At 36.4% G+C, this 17,244-nt stretch overlaps 1 protein-coding gene across 1 annotated transcript in view; it reads left to right on the forward strand.

Annotated features, from left to right (window-relative positions):
• LOC148950104 (protein FAM98A) overlaps positions 1-15,423 on the forward strand; it is an 86,422-nt gene extending 70,999 nt beyond the window's left edge. The window contains exons 6-8 of the mRNA XM_089091449.1: positions 6,708-6,892; positions 10,465-10,562; positions 15,191-15,423. Of these exons, the coding sequence (XP_088947575.1) occupies positions 6,708-6,892; positions 10,465-10,562; positions 15,191-15,357 (450 nt within the window). The 3' untranslated portion in view covers positions 15,358-15,423. The remainder of the gene's footprint in view (positions 1-6,707; positions 6,893-10,464; positions 10,563-15,190) is intronic.
• The last annotated feature ends 1,821 nt before the right edge of the window (positions 15,424-17,244 follow it).

Below are 17,244 nucleotides of genomic sequence, written 5' to 3' on the forward strand. Positions count from 1 at the left end.
CTTTTCTTTCCTTTTGTTATACTCCATCGTCATACCTTGTTATGACGATGGTTATAAAATAAATTAATTAATTAATTAAAGTGAAGAGCTTCGGCGACAGCTTACCTCCTTGATGGGCTCCTCTCAAAGTTCTGAATGGCTGTGATGTGCCTTGTTTGGCAGTAATAACTACAGATAAAGTAACATCATATATACTAATTAATGATTTAATAGAATGCCAAGGTAGCCCAATATTAACAAAGTATCGAAATTTAATGCAACTATCAATGCTATCGAATGCTTTTTTGATGTCAAGGAAGGCGACATAAAGCTTACCCTTTCCCCTGCAATATTTTTCCATGAGAGCTTGGACTGGAAAAAAATGATCCGTAGTTGAATATCCTTTCCAACATCCACCTTGCGTCTTGCTGATAATGTTACCCACATCTAAAACCTTTTCCAAAAATTTGATAATAGGTGGTACTAGGCTAATCGGGCAATAATTACATCATGCAGCCACTCTTTTTGTATAATGCCTTTAAAACAGACGTATTTCACGCTGCTGGCCATCTGCACGAAACCATGACCGCATTAAACAAACTTAAGGGAACTGGCCATAGGGGCCCAGTTAGTTTCTTATACATAGTAGAGGGGCTTCCATCAGTACCCTTATAAGATCCTCCACGGTGACTCTTGATACTTTGCTTCAACTCTTTCTCAGATATCTCCTATATGAGCTCGTAAGAAAGCTCTAAGAACGCACTAACAACTAAATCAATTGACTCGCTATACAATTGTGAGTAAATGGATGGGGCATCGTAAGTCCCATCTTAACATGGAGTCCCATCTTAACATGGAGTCCCATCTTAGCATCTTAAGTCCCATCAATGGGTGGGGCATCTTAACATTCCAGGCTTTAGAAATATATCGAAGAGGCATTAATGTTTGGGCTCACCCTTGACTGGTCAGTTGGTGCTCGCTAAGGTTTCCAGCACTTTGTTTAAATACTGGCTGATTTGTAGGCATGAAAACAATTTTCTTGTTCCTTAATTTTATATAAAAGTTTCGTCCTTTTTACCAAAGCCTTATATTGCTTCCTAGATGATGTAAATGCTAATAGGGCTTCGTGTTGTTGCTTTGACCCAATAGCATTGCTTACCTTCTTTGATAAACTAAATAGGCCCGTCTTTTGGGTTACACTCCTCATCAAAAGGGCCCAATTTCAGTTGTATTGGTGTCAGAACCGGACCAATCTCTTCACGAAGAAATTATGTCAGGGAGACGGTAACTATATTGGAGTCCAAAGAAGTTTCACGTAAACCCTTTAACTTATCCGAAATCTCTTTCGAGTGAAATCGATCTTTAAGCGTTTTTATTTCTTCCTCAGTCCAATTATGACAACCTTCTTGCCACTAAGGCTCGAGTTTGAAAGCTGACATGGGGGAGATAAGTAAATTAGATATCTTACTAATTTTTAGACAAAATTTCATCGAAAAATGATCTGAACCCAGCATGCGGAGAACCTCAAAATCTAAGACGCAAAAAGCAAACACCACATCTCCGAAAGCATAATCATGACACTGGGGCTTAGCCCTGAGAAGAAACTGTTCTTGCCTCTACCTCTATCCTTGCCAAATCTATTGCCAACTACTAGACCCTTTCATCATATGCCAATAAATCATTCTTCCAAATATTTATTTTCCTAGACAAGTCGTCGCTGCTCCTGGGAGTTTTGGAGACTTCCTGTAGGATTTCTGCATCCATATTTACTATTTAGGATTTACCTCAAGTAAATTGGAAGTATACGCCTTAAAATCACCGAATACGACCAAACGATCCCCCAGAAACTTATGTTGTACAAAAGAAACTTCTGTTTCTTCATGTAGCATAATCCACGTATCTTCAGAGGAGTAAGAACTATTTTGTGGAGCAGGATATACAAAACCGACAATAAAAAAGAAATTTTAAAAGCTAAATCTACCCCACGCTACATTCTCTCATTGAATGGAAATTTTTACAGCGGAAGGAAATGACGTCTGACCAAAAAAAAAATAATCCTACCACCATAATTCAGGGTGTTTTTAGAGATTTTTCTATTCACTACAAGACAGGGACAAGTCCTGTCTTTGCAAGCGGTAGTTCCAAAGTTTGTACTTTGAAAATTTTAATTTCCTAGCACTTGGGAATTAGCTTGATGGGTCTGTGAACTGGGTATAGTGCTAGGTTTAGCAGCCCTCAATTCTATGCTCTCGGGAACTAGGTCATAACAATATGTTTGACCTTCAAGCAAAAGGCATGTCCCAGTTAATTTGGACTCTTGTCCACGTGACGAAGCCTCACTCAGCATCGGTTAGAGTATTTGGCGGGATTTACGCTCTAAATATATATAGTCCGGGGCTACAAAAATATTGAACTTTTTGAGGAGCCGACCATTCGGCAGGATTATATCACGGAAGTTCCTAACTATTAAATTTCACTAAGATAGGGCGTGCCGTATATGCTTTACTTGTCGAGGCGAAAAATATCTTCAAAATTGCACCTGGTCAGACTAAGTTAGGGGGCTTATTGTCGTCATAACCTCTTCTATGAGACTTCTTAGGGGTGGGTTAGTTGGTTTTAAATTATAAATGATCAAGTTTTGCTGCTTAATGTCTTTTTCAAGTTGCTCTGACCTTTTCTTTTCTTCAGATAATTGGTTTCGAAGTTGTTCGATTTCGTGTCTTACCGCTTCATCGTGACTCTTTGTTTCGGCTTCGAAACCCGCTAACTCCGATTCGATTGCTGAAACACTAGCTTCAACTTCGTGGATCTTGTTTAATTTAGCATCCATTTTTGATAATTTATCAAGACTTGCAGTGATCCCGGTTGATTCGGCCATTTCCAGATTTAGCCTTAAACTCTTCCCAAAATATTATGAAGAAAATAAATACCAAGAAACGAAAACTTACTGAAAGGGGGTGGGGATTTCAATCCCCCCCCTCCCCGCTTTCCAAAAATGCCTGGAAAAGTTCATTTTCTCCGGCTCTGACTTCATAATCGTGGATTACAAACATTTTTTGTATAGCTGCAACCTAGTAAAAGACGGCACGACCCATATTAACAAAAATATATCCTGTAAACCTTGAAAATGGCGTCGGATCTAAACACAAAATACACCATTAGAATTGCCTTTGCAAGAAACCCTATCAAGAAACTTACATTCCATTGGCTTGTAACACCATACAAATAAAGAACTCTGAAAGCCGAATCACTAACAGAATAGAAATTTTGCTCTTCCTTTACATCAACAAAACTCACTCGTGTATCACCGTCAAGAAATATCAATGCCAAGAAAGGCTAGTGTTCCAGGAAATGATATAATCTCTGATGTTTTAACAGCATTTTTAGTCATGAGGCCATTTCAAATTATATAAACGTCATAGCCTGACATCAGGTCTAGTTATAAATGCCATTGCGGTTCAGATAATACAACGTCTTTTTCGTTGTAGACATCATACGTAGCAGTGTGGTGCGACAATTGTGATGCCATTTTCACTATATAGGGCGATAGCACAGGCAAAGAAAATTAACAAAATATATCTCTAACCCCGTACAAATGGATACAAAAGACTAGGGATGCATCATGATTGCTACTGTTATCATAAGACTCAATTTTTGGTTATCCGATATTTTCAAAAACAAAAGAATCATATCATCACAGTTTCTTTTGTGTTCCATATGGTAGATGCTCAAATTATTGAGCCAGACAATTAGGAGGAATCAAAAGTTTGAATCAAGATAGTTGGGTTAAATCAGATTCTTACAGCTATGAGAAAATATGGTCAAAATATGGTCCTTATTTCATCCTTTAAAGATGACCATTGAAGAGTAGCTTCTTAGTACCACTGAAGTTGCAAAGACAAGTATTATATATTCAGATATTAAAAATGAAATTGTCTAGCATCTTTAGAATAAACTCAAAGATTTTGGCCGTACTATCAAACCAGATGATTGGTCTGGGAGTAGAAAATATCTTACATTTTCTAACTTGTTACTACAAAGTGACTTGATCTCGATCCTCCTTCTCGAGAAGAGTCCCATTGCCACTGTACTGTAGTAACTGTTGTTTAAATATGATTTATCATGTTTGACGTTATAGTATTTCTAAATGTAACCAGCGCGGGTTATTTCTTCTATTATATTTTCGTAAAAAAAAAACATGAAAAAAAGTGACATTCCTTGTTTCTTATGGTGGGGGGGGGGCTATAGCTTTCCTACATGGGTTTTCACTTCCAAAGTGTCTCAACAGTGGGTTCTGTTTTTTTCCTCCGCAGTTACCAGGACACTGAAACATCATAGGAAGCTGTTCAAGGGCTTATTTTAAGGGAATTGCTACATCTACGTGTTTTTGTAATTACCAGAAATCTTATTCAAAATAAACTCGCTTTTTTAAAAAAAAAGTTCGTTTTCAAATACAAGATGATCAATTATGGCACAGACAAGTATCTTTTTAAAAGTTGCTTCTGTGGGATGTGGTGCCATATTTGACTTACTTTGCTGCATGATTTTCCGTGAATCGTTTTTTACTTTTCCAATGAAGAAAAAGCCATAGGCTTTTTTTGTGCGTTATATACGTAACTAAATCAAGGTTAAAGATAAGATTTAAAAAAAGGAACCCAAGCACCGTGAATACGTCCCTGGGCCACAAACACTGATACTTAAGATTTTTCAAGCATGTAGAGACTCCTGGAAAATAACAATTATTTGGTTAGTGAATCTAGCTAGAAAGTTAAACCAAAAATGATATTATCAAGTTGGTAAAATGTGGATAAAAAAATAGAATAAAAAAAAAATTTGAGCTTGTTTAATAGGCCTTGAGTGGCTAGTTTGATTGTGGCACATTTAGCTACTAGAATCATGGTTCCAGCGATAGCTACAATCTAGTAAGGAGTGAACTACAGCCCATAGTGACCAAAACTATTAATAATGTATTATATTAAAATATTTAAATAACGCTTTTAAGAAAACTGTATATATAGTGATGAGAAATTCCCGTGCTGATTCAGCTAATTATGAATTGAGTTAATCTTAGTCGTAAAATGTTCTTTTGAACATAAATTTGCATGAATTTCAAAAAAGAACCCTAGCTCCTCGGAAATGGTGTCGGATTGAAAGGGAAAGTACGCCATTGAAAATGTCATTGTCGAAACCCCTATTTAAGACACAAACAGACCCCATCTTGAACAACAAGAAAAAACACCTGTTTGCATGGGTAGCACTGGAACATCATAGAGACCTGTTTAAGGGCTCATTTAAAAGTTACATATCTAATCGATTTAACAAATTTGACTTGACAATGCGATCATAAAGTGTCATGTGGCTCCCGAAAAGTTTACTTTTGGTGCCATTTCTGGATCAGATAGGCTGGAAAAATGAAAGGGGTGCCATTATAATCTCCGTGGTTAGAAACCATAATTCAAAGGCTTACAATCCCACCTCTTCTGTATACCCTCCTCTCAACCCAACAGTTTTAAGAATGTTCAATTAACAATATATAAGTACGTTCAATAATTTTATTAACAAAAACACAGCTCAAAGTGACCACAAGTCGCGCCAAAGCCCCCAAAAAAAAATTTATAGAAAAACAATATTTCAGGTGAAAAGACAAATAACCTTCACTCGGACCCTAAAAAAACCTTTTAATATGATTCTTAAGTTATGGTACACTTTCTGCTTGATGAACGAATTCTAAACTGATGGGCCTATGTGTCTCGTCACATGATTCGCTCTTGTTGTGTTTCACGGCTCAGATGTAAGGCTAGCATTATTCCTAGGCGAATAATCAGGATAAAAACGAATTGACGCTAAAAATTTTCTTTCAAAAATCTAGTGCAAGAACATTCAAATACTGAAATACGACGACTTTTATTTCATTATCTCTTTTTCCACCAGCCTTTAAAATATTAAAATCTCTTGAAAAGTGATTTGATGCTAACAGTACCCCGATCATACCTGCCTATCAATCTTATAGCCTACTCTACAGAAACTTCGACTTGCCAGTTCTTTTTAACCGTTTTCTCTCTCTTTTTTTTTTTTTTTTTTTTTTTTTTTTTTTTTTTTTTTTTTTTTTTTGACGGTCAAGGCTAGTTCCTTCCGAGTTTGAACAAATTGGCTATCTCAAAATTTGTATTGGATGTCTTGTAGGGCTAGGGGTGGCTGGGTAGCTAGAAAGGAGCGTAAAGGGGGCTAGTTACCATTCAATTGCTCTCGACTCTTGAAAGGGGAACTAGAATTTCTAAACTTCTAATTTCTAGTCGCATAAAAACCCCTCGGAAGTTTTGCGACCATCCATTCTGTACGACATGGCCGGGAAAACATAAATAATGTATTAAAGACCTGTGTCTCTTTACTTTTTTTATGCAGTCAATACCAAAAAGTTATTTACATTTTAGGGCATATTAGGATAGTTTTCGAAGAACCTAATTCAGTACCAAATAATGTTGTATAAAAGAATTGAAGGTCGAACTGTAGGTTTACAAAAAGGGGGGGGGGGCAATTTGACAGAATGCAAATCCCATTGAATTTAAAAGATTCTTCATGCAGAAGTATAAATAAAATTAAACTTATCTAACAAATAAAATAGTTGACAAATGAAGTGTCCTATTTTTTGCAATTTATGTTGCATCTTCCAGGTCCGTTGTTTTTACCTTTTGTATTCTTATTAATGCATTTGTTATCGTTCTGTCTAGTGGTCATCTCGTGTGAAAGGAAAGTTGGACGAAATCGCTAAAGTTTATGGTCAAATGCGGTCAGAAATGTATCCTGAGCCAGGAGTGAGACTTGCACACATTTTGGCCGCACGTCAAGACCTTGCCATTCTTGAAAAGACAACTAGCGCCTCAGTTCGTGAAAAAACCAAAACTGATATCAATAGGTATGGGTTTTAGTATTTTATCTTTGGTGTAAAAAAACAAATAGTGTAATAAGTTGAATCTGACTTCAAGTACAGGCATTTTTGTCACCCTCCGTGGTTGCGCAGGAGTCTCGGTCTTCTAAGAAATCTCGGCAGATTTTTCCAGCGTTGATTCTGAGTTATTTTGTATTATTGTTTAGTTCAATCATATGGTTTTCCAGAATTATTTTGACGTCAACTTTCCTTCTTTTATTCCTTTCTTCTTTCAAAAATGTTTGATAAACCAAGAAATCCTATTCGGGAAACATTGGTGTCCAAACCATTGTTACTTGATATCCTTTTGTTTTCATATGAATCTTTCACTTTTAATTAACATCCCTGCAATCTTCATAGGATTCGTAAATGTGCTCTGTCTTGTCCTCTGATCAACTCAATTATCATCTTCGTGACTAAAAATGTTGAACTTTCTCATATTCCGCCAGTAGGATTTGTATCCCTTGTATCCCTTATCCTTTGTTGTATAGAGTATCCACCTGAATTTTTCAAGGAATGTTACTTATTTGCCACTGTCAATAAAAATTAAACATAAAATGCTTTGGTTTGATTTTTTGTCTTTCTCAGTTCTAATCTAACAAATGAGAACTTATCTAACAAATGAATATTTCTGATATTCCTTTTTGACAACCAATACGCTCTTGGTGTTTTTTGATTGTGTTCGGCATCCCTCTCAAAATTCCCTTAAAGTTTCACTCTTATACTCTAAACCGTTTTTGAGATCAAGGATCAAACATACCTTTCCCACTAAAAAACCTTATATGTTAAGAAGGGGGAGAGCTTGTATAACTTACAGTCTTTGCCCCGAAGCTGTCGGGAGTTTTGTCAACCCTAGACTTATAGTTATTTGATCTTTGGACTATTCTGAACAAAATTATTATCTCAAATTTTTGATCGGATGCATTTGGTGGTGGGGGGGGGGGTATCCTCTGGTCACTTTTGACGCTATATATTGTCTAGTTTTATACCAGTTTTAATATTATTTAAGATTTTTTTTTGTATGTTTGAATACTATTTTTGGTTGTATAGGTTTTGCATGTTACATGTATGTAACATATGAATTTGTATTCTTATTGTTTTTTCCACTAATTTATAATAAGAAGATTAGTCACAACTAGACCGAAATTCATTTAATATGTAATAAGTACCTAATAGCCCCATCGCTTCTTCTGTTCGTTATCCCTTGGTCCTACAATTCATAGTCCTTTATTAATTGTCTTGTTTTATACCAGTTCTAATATTATTTAAGATTTTGTTTTCATGTTCAGCCCTATTTTTAGTTTTATGACGTTATTCGCATATTAAAGTTTTTTTCTTTAGTGAGAAAAGGGTACACGGCTAAAGCATATGGTAATATTTGTACTGAAACTAAAATGCAACTGATCTCAAAAAACAAATGCCTAAACTGATCTCAATATTCGACAGTTGAAATAGAAAGAAAGGCTCAAATTAAAGTTGGTCTAGGGATAAAACTAAATGTTGGGATTGTTCGATGTATTTGCCTACCAAATATATTCAATTTTTTTTAGGCACATAATGACCATTTCCATGGTGTTAACCCAAGGCCGTATCCAAAGAGAAGGGAGGGGTAGGGAAGTTTTTTGTAAATCTGACCAGGCATTCTTCTATTAGGAGAATGCCTTTTTGTTTCCTCTGCCATCTCCTATTTCCGATAAATCGAGAAATCAGCTTTTCCAGTAATTATGACATCTCAGGTGTCTAGTAGAGTAAGAAAAATTTAAACTAAAGATACTCGTATTATTATTTTTTTGAACCTCTGTTGACAGTCTCGATTTTGGTGAACTAATTAGAAAAGTCTCGTCAGTCAATTTACATTATAACAACCAATTTACACATACGTCAAATTAACAACTATTATTAACAAATTAACAACTAAAAACAATAAAAACTAATTTACCGATGCGTCAAACCGGTATTCTTCTATTAGGAGAATGCATTTTTTGTTTTTCACAGCCATCTCCTATCTCTAATACATCGGAGAATCTGCTCTTCTGACTCGAGTAAAATGAATGCAAAGAATCGCAATTCCTCCAATGGCTTCAATAATCATTTGTATGATACTAAAAGATCAACCTAGCAGTTAGAACTACTTATCGTCAGTCTTTCAGGGTCAACCTGAAATAGCTGGAATAGGGTTTGTGTCAGGGTATTAGTAAGGTACAAAAATTATATGGTTCGATCCCACTTCCAAGGGCTATAATGAAAGGAAGGCTGAAACCCAAATTAAAAGAAATTAATGTACAGAGAGTCTTGCAACAATATCTGGGGAGTTTGGACTGTAAACTTCAAAGCGATGACAATAGCTTTTTTATACCCGTTTTGTATTTTTTCATTTGTTTAAATTTGAAAATGGAAAGGCAGTTTTGGTCTAAAAAATTATTTTTAAATTGACCAGATCGAGTGGTCCCGTTTGATTATGATTGGAATTAAATGTAATAAAAACATTTATTTATGAGCGACAAGTGCGTGATTTAATCTTGAAAACTAGCCGGAATAATCATATATTTGAGGGGGCGCTGCCCCTTGAAGTCCCCTCTCCACTCTTTACGCTAAAATGTAGCTTATTCTTCATTGAGAGTATCATCAGTATATGGTCCAATATGTCAATCCTGAGTGCAATGGGAGAGGAGGAGGGTAGCCTCCCATGCATTAGGTATTTACTAGTAACTTTAAGTCTAAACGTCGCTTTAATTTGAAAAAAATTTTAGCTACAGGAACCGGTCTTTCTTTACTTTTGTTTCTTTACCAAGAGCTGTTTAAAATCAAACCTTTCCTTTTTGTCAAGGTTTGAAAAAATCTATTTATAAGCAAAATTATTTATATAATTTATTAATGACATTATTTTATATTATTCAATTATTATTCTATTATATTATTTACTATATATCGCCCTTGCAACAGCCGGGAATAGAACGCCGGCTCCTATACTTCGCAGGCGCTGCACTATCCACTCGGCTGTCACAACGTGTGCGTCAACTTTTTAATGTGACCTGTTTCTTAATGAGCTTGTAACTTACGAGCCAGCCGTCAAAACTAGTCTTTAAGATGGTTTTTTGAGAGGGAAATGACGCTGGAGTACAAAAGTAAATATTAAAGAACGTGTTTTGGGCATAAAAAACAGCTAAATTACATTTCAAAGAGAAAAGAAGGAAGTTACATTTAGAAATTAATATCATTATAACTTTCTTCGACGTTTATCTCTTTATGTATACAGGATATATCTGTAAAAGAAACTATGTCCTGTCTTTAATGACAGTTCTTTCTAAACGAGTAGATGTAACATATCCCTTAAAATGAGCCCTTAAACAGCCCTCTGATGTTCTAGTGTCCTGCTAGCTGCGGGGAAGAACCCTTAAAAGTGTAGGAACCCTTAAAAGTTTGTACCTCGGACGATTTATCATTTGTGAATAAATGTACCTTATCTTATTTATTTACTTCAAACAAATCTCACGTGTTCTAATTAATCATTCTTTTTTTGTCGCTCTTAGTCTTAATCAGTGTTCTTTTCAACTCTTTAGGGTAATCATTGGAATGGTGCCAGACAGAGGAGGCAGATGTACCGAGCAAGCTCCTGTCCCTGAGATGCCATCCTGGCAGAAGAGACATGCTCCTCCTGGTAATCATTCCCTTTCTTCCCTTCTCCTAGTCTATTATTTGTTATCCACGCCCTAGTTTTTTCTTAGAGTTTGGTATTTTTTGTAATTATATATATATATATATATATATATATATATATATATATATATATATATTTATTTTTATTTAATACTTTATTTTTAAATATGGGTTCATTTTTTAAAATAGTATCATGCATAGGATCACTATTTACATTACCAGTATCTCTATTAATTGATAAGCCTGCAAAATTATGTTTTTTAATTTTTAATACTTCAAGAGCCCATTGCGTGGAACCTTTATCATTCGAAATGGCTGTTGTTTCCTCGAACTGAACAGAACGGTGCGTATTAAAAAATATATGTTCTGCTAAGGCTGAAGTGAAACTGTCTGCTCAATAAATCGTTCCTCAAATTGCCTGTGTCTTCGACCGATGTAAAATTTCCCGCAAGAGCAAGGGATGCTATAAACTCCACTTGACAAAATATTCCGTGTTATATCTTTTCCAGAATTTTGAAAAACAAGAGTTTCCAGAGTTAGAAAAACAAGATAGGCCACCCTTTTTAGATATTTTATTAATAAAGAGTGATAATGGTTTACTCTTTTCAAGTTATAGAAAACTCTTGTGTGCTTTAGTGTCTGGCCAATGGGTAATCCTAAATATACGGGCTTGAGCGTTTCAAGCCAGTTGAACAATAGCACTTTCGACTTCGAAGTGTTGAATTCAAGACCAGTAGCTGCATACTCTCTTTCAAAAGTTTTAAAATTTTCTTCAATTCTTCCAAATTCACGGGCAATGTTTAATAAGTCATCAGCAAAGCAAACTAGGGAAATATCTTTACTTTTAGAAATGCAAGATTTTAGATAATTTTCTTGTGCAGGAATCACGCTATTATTGAAAGCTGGAGCAGAAGTAGGTGTGCCTTGATGAGCACTTTTCTTTGTGCCTTGATGAGCACTTTTCTTTACTGGGATTCTAACAGAATCTGTTTGCTTCTCATACTTGATCTTGATTTCGGCCTCGAGGTTTTCATACATATCTCTCAGGGGTAGGAGTGTGTCATAGTGGACGTCGTTCTTTGCCATTTCAAGTACAATCTGTTCGTGTATTAATGAGTCAAAAGCTCGTCGTATATCATATATGCCGAGAGCGACAGATTCGCCAGAATTTTCGGCAACTAATAGTACTGAATCCACCGCACTTAAAGCATGTCTAAATCGAAGCTCAGGCTCGAAACGGAACTGGAAAGGCGGTGTATAGCATTTCGTATTAATTTCCTCAATAATCAGAAGTTCAAATAACTTGCAAAAAGTGGTTGATACTGTAATAGGTCGAAATGATGTGCATTCCCCAGGAGGCTTTCCCTTTTTTGGTACCGGTGTAAGACTTCCGACGCAGAACGTACTAGGAACAATACCTTGTGCAAAAATGATCTGGAATAAGAGGGTTAAATGTTCAATAAGCAGAAATGACGGGTTCTGTAGGTGGACTGCAGAAATTTTTTCAATACCTTGCGATCTCTTTTTTTTAAGATGACAGAGGGCGTTAGAAATCACAGAAACTGATACAACACGATCGGTGCGACTTGCATGTGATAGTTGGTTATTGAGATATTTGAATTTTTTTCTTTTTTCTGGGCACGGGGGTAAAAACTCTTGTTCATAGTGTGCTTTCCATGACTCTAAGGGGATTGACGATGCATCAGTGGCTGGTTTTTTATCTTGCATGGACCTCCAAATATTATTGGGTTTTCGCGGAGCAATTTCCGATGACTTACAAATAATTTCTGCGCAATGGTTAGCTAGCTCTTTAGCAAATTTACGTTTGGAGCAAAGCCGGATTTCATTCACTATTCCGGTTCGTGGACATCCGCAATCTTTCCATATAAGAGCCAGAATTTAGCCTTATCACACGCATCAACTAAAGCCGCATTTTCTGACCACCCCTTTACTTGTGTTCCTATTTTGATTTTTCGTTTTGGCACTGCTGCTTCCTCAGCTAGACGAAGTGCATGTGACAACTGAGCAGTATACGTGTTAAGCTGAATTTGCGCCTCCTATTCACGGCTAGGAGTGGATTGTACTGAACTTTTATTTTTGATATAAGGCTATCACGTACGTGATTGAAAAGGAAGGGATCCTTTTTATTCCAATCCATAAGCTCTACCCATTTCTGCGATCTTACTTTTTGACTAGTTTGGCGAATGCTTGAAGAGGGACGTACTATATTCAATTCTATTGGGAAGTGGTCCGAAGAAAAGGGAGTATCAAAGACGCGCACTTGAGAGGGGGGAAGATGTTTTGAATAAAACACATGGTCAAGATCAGATGTGGAATCTGTGCTATGTATGTATGTGAATTTTTGTGTTTTGTCTGACACGATAAACGAGTCATCAAGTAAACCGTAAATCATATTTTTCTTAACACTAGATTCAATACTATCAATCTCGTTGACATTAGCACTCAATAAGCAATTAAAATTATAACTGTAGCACTTAAAATTATAGCACTGAATAAGCAATCAAAAAATAACTGTAGGGAGTTTCCTACGTTTAGCTAGGAGAAGGCACTCTGATAGTTTAGCGATACTTCTGGCAAAAAGCAAATCCGAATGGTCATCCCGGTAATCTGTCGGCAGATACAAGTCAACAACTACTAGATTACCACCTACTTGCACTGCAAGTATATTTTGCGTTGAGATTAAAATCTTTGACTCAATATTTCTCCGAATACAATTTACATGTCCACTAGAGGGTTGACCAAGGGCCTGCTTACGCAGGCCCTTGGAACAGGGCCTGTTCCCAGCAGGAACAGCATACATCAAATGAGACTGAAAAATGTCTAACTGATTCACAGACAATGGAAGGGCAAAGTGCTCTTGAACACTTACAATTGGGCTGGTTTTCAGCATTTCAGCTATTATTAAAGATCGGTCAACAGTTGCCGTTTATATTCCAAGACATAAGGTTCATGAAATTCGAGAAACACCAGATTTCATATCAGGCCTAGTTGACTTATTTGTAGGACAGCGTACTCTATAGAATGTGTTTCCGCTTGAGTTGTAGCTCGTGTAGAATGCTCACTAATTGCACTTGCTTAGGCGATCGGAAGTGTGATCAGTTGATCCACATTTCGAACACTTTGGTTAATTTGTGCATTCGGCTGCAAGATGACCAACTAAATGACACTTATAACACTGTTTCGCCAAAAATACAAAAGGCTGTGCTGGTATTTTCTCGTAGTGTATTTTCACAGAATTACGGAGAGAAAACTCAAGCTGGTTCGCGATTCGAAATGTACTATGAAGACACGCGAGATACCACATTGCAGTATTTTTACGGCATTTGGAATGAGCGGTTTAAGTGACTGTTCATCGAAGTCCTCCAGAACTCATTTCAGGACACCAATGTGGCTCGGCGAGTGGACATATGCCGTAACACCCTGACTGTTATTCTTCAACGAAGCAACAACTGCATCTGCTGTTTTTTTCGATTTTACAACTAATTTCTAATCATTTTTTGATTTGCGAAACTCATTTATATCGTCAGCACTGGGACATAAGGTGTCAATAAACTCCTTTTGGGTAGTTGGAGTGTTCAAACTATCAGGCATATTCTTAAGAACAACAGAATAGCTAGGTCTTTGAGTAGGCTCGTCGGTCGGTTTGCTAGGCACCCACGGGATCGGCTTATTTTGTGCTACGTGATAAAGTCCATCAACTTTTCGCTTAATTTCGGTTGAGTGACAGATAGCCGTAGCAGATGTGCTTTCATCCACTGCAGGAACGGAGCAAGGCAAAAATATGGCAAACGTTGGAATTAAACTTTTGTCACGATTAGCCGTTTGAGCGAACCATTTGCAAATGTCTAAAACATTTTCTTCCTCCGTCTTACTGTGCCTGATTAGGCGAGTTTCGATTTTTAGGTCCTGGTGGAGCTAAAAGTCTTTGCGTCAATAATATCATCAAACGAGAAGAAACTCACGGCTTTTGCAATAATCACTTCCGCGTTTTCACCCGTTCTCATCGAGCTTTAAATGTAGTTTAGCACAGGATTGATAACAATCTTTCCACCGTGACCTGTATCACTTTTTTCGCCCATAATGAACGAAATATCAAGAGCGTCTTCACTCGAAACCGGCCAGTGTCTTCACTCGAAAACAGCCAAAGTCTACTGAATCACACAATACTAGGAACAAAGGAAGTATCGGGACCCGTTCACCAATTCCACACAATTTAAGGGTAACTAAATGCGGTAGGTAAATACGGCGCTTGCGGCAGAAACCCTCTCCTCTTCAGCTTATTGCCTAATATATGTTATCAGTATTCTGTTCCGGAAACTACTTTTGAATTTTGGCTTATTTTCGAACGGTACAGTAGGTGGCAACACTGCACTGTAAGGTAATTTAAGTCTTTCTGTCTTGTTTCCAATACTTTCTGTCTGAGTCCAATACTTGTTAAGTCACTAAATCCCAAGGGAATTTAAATTCAAGCTGCAAAAATGTATATATCGCACAGGTGGAAGCCATAATTTATTAAGATGTTAATATCCAAAATAAGGTGTTGACATAACGAACTCTCAATCAAGACTGATTGATTTTATTTTCTTATGTTTGGTTTTCTTTTTGCAGCATCTCAACGAGGAGGGTACCAAGGACGTGGCGGGAGAGGTGGAGGAGGTCGCGGTGGACGTGTTCAAGGTGGATGGACTCAAAATCAAGAAAAGGTTGGAGGTGGGTGGGGCGGATCTCAGGACCAAGGCTTTCAAAGTGGCGGTGGATACAGAAACCGTTATTGATCACTGTGATGACTTTTTGGAGTTTTATATTGTTTTGATTTAACGAATTAGAAATTAGATGCTCTGTTTCGTTTCTATTTTTCTTAATTGCCTCTGGCGAGCATAACGGTCATTGGAATAAGTAAGATCTCAGCAGTTTGATGACCAAGAAAACAGGCTTTGCGAATTCAAATTTGTAATTTGATTGCAGTGACCTTTGAGATGAACTGTATATTTTCATTAACAGAATGATCAATGCAGTATTATACATGATCTCCTAATTCAACGGGATATTGAAAAAAAAACCCAAAATTCAATAAACGAAATAAAAAAAATTTTTAGTAATAAACTACCAAGTTTACAAAAAACAGCAATCCCCACGTTTCTTCGGTTTAACATTTCCTCAAAATTGTAGGCTGAAATCGTTATCAGAAACTATCGAACAAAGCTCAAGGAAACTTTATGACAACTTTCAATTTATTGGCAATACAGAATTTGTTTGTTTTAACATGGAAAACGATTAAATGCGTCACTTTAGTTCATTGTATTCATTTGAGTGTCAGTGGATACACGATATTTTTTTCATCTGTCTGATGACCCGTGAATAAATCCGACGGTTTTATAATGCGTGAGCTGATCACATAGTGATCCGTACGAAAAGGGCCGATTCTCGAAATCTAGTCCATACACTTGCAGCGATTGTCGTTGTGCTTCATTGATGGTCAATGCAAAAGCGAGTCACACCACAAACTCTAAGCATCAATAGCATATCTAAAATCAAATGACATATTTTTTAGATCATCGGAATACGTGGCAAGAGTATACCCTCCAATGTTCCAAAAAGTAGCCTCGATGACACGGCCTATTATCTTTTTCTTCGCACAAGTCTTGCCCTGCGGCAAAGTCCTAATGGATCAAGATTTCAGATAAAAATGATTGACACACCAATTTTCAATATTAAAATGTGCTGTGGCGTACCTCACAAATCTAGTGAATTCAAGAAATCGTTTGAGTAATTGACAATTCTTTGTTGATTCTAAAACAGTATCAATGGACTTGTACGTTATGGCTTCGTCTGGTATTCCGTTTCGAATGCTGAAATTGATTTTTTGGCCTTGTTGTTTGTAGCTGCTAATACAGCACATGCGCTGAGCCACTAATGGTTTTTGTAATTGCGCTCTATAGTTGGAAAAGCCTTTTCCATCAGTTAGTCTTTGATGTAAACTTAAAAAATAATAACAAGAAAGTTAATGCTTGTTTAAAAAAAAACTGCAATTCATAACATATCTCTGGTTTTATCAATCAATAATGAGCTAAGCAATGATAACGGTAAGAAAAACGAAAATAAAAGGGATGGATTTGTAAGCGGCAAAGAAAAGGAAGATGGTCAATATGCAATACGTATTCCGATACAAAAATCAATCTTCAAGGTTTAAACGTATTATTTTCTCACTGGAATAAACAGATAATAGAAATCCGATTTTCAGAAAACTTTAATTTGTGATTTACGGCCTATAGGCACGTCACCACCAGAATGAGCAGTTTTCATTAAATCATGATTCGAGGGGGGGGGTCTAAATGTTAAGAAAAGATTTAGGTGCAGTAATTCAAGTGGCATAATGTTATATGATACAAAAATTTGGTAGGAGGATAAAATGACAGTTATTAAACAGTTTCTGAGTATTTTGTAGGCCCAGACAAATGTAGTTTTGGTATCAAAAGCTGTATTATCCAAAAATTTCTATAGGCAAAAAGGATATTTAACAAAAGTGGGAGAAGGTAGAAACCTCAAAATAGCTTAAAAGCGAGCAGAGATATCAAAAAATGGAGTGAATGATCAATCTTATTCTTGAGCACAGTATAAATATATATATATATATATATATATATATATATATATATATATAT

The sequence above is a fragment of the Artemia sp. Qi Xiang Cuo genome, chromosome 7 (genome assembly GCF_049724085.1).
Source record: "Artemia sp. Qi Xiang Cuo chromosome 7, ASM4972408v1, whole genome shotgun sequence".
In the NCBI taxonomy this organism is placed as follows: domain Eukaryota; kingdom Metazoa; phylum Arthropoda; class Branchiopoda; order Anostraca; family Artemiidae; genus Artemia; species Artemia sp. Qi Xiang Cuo.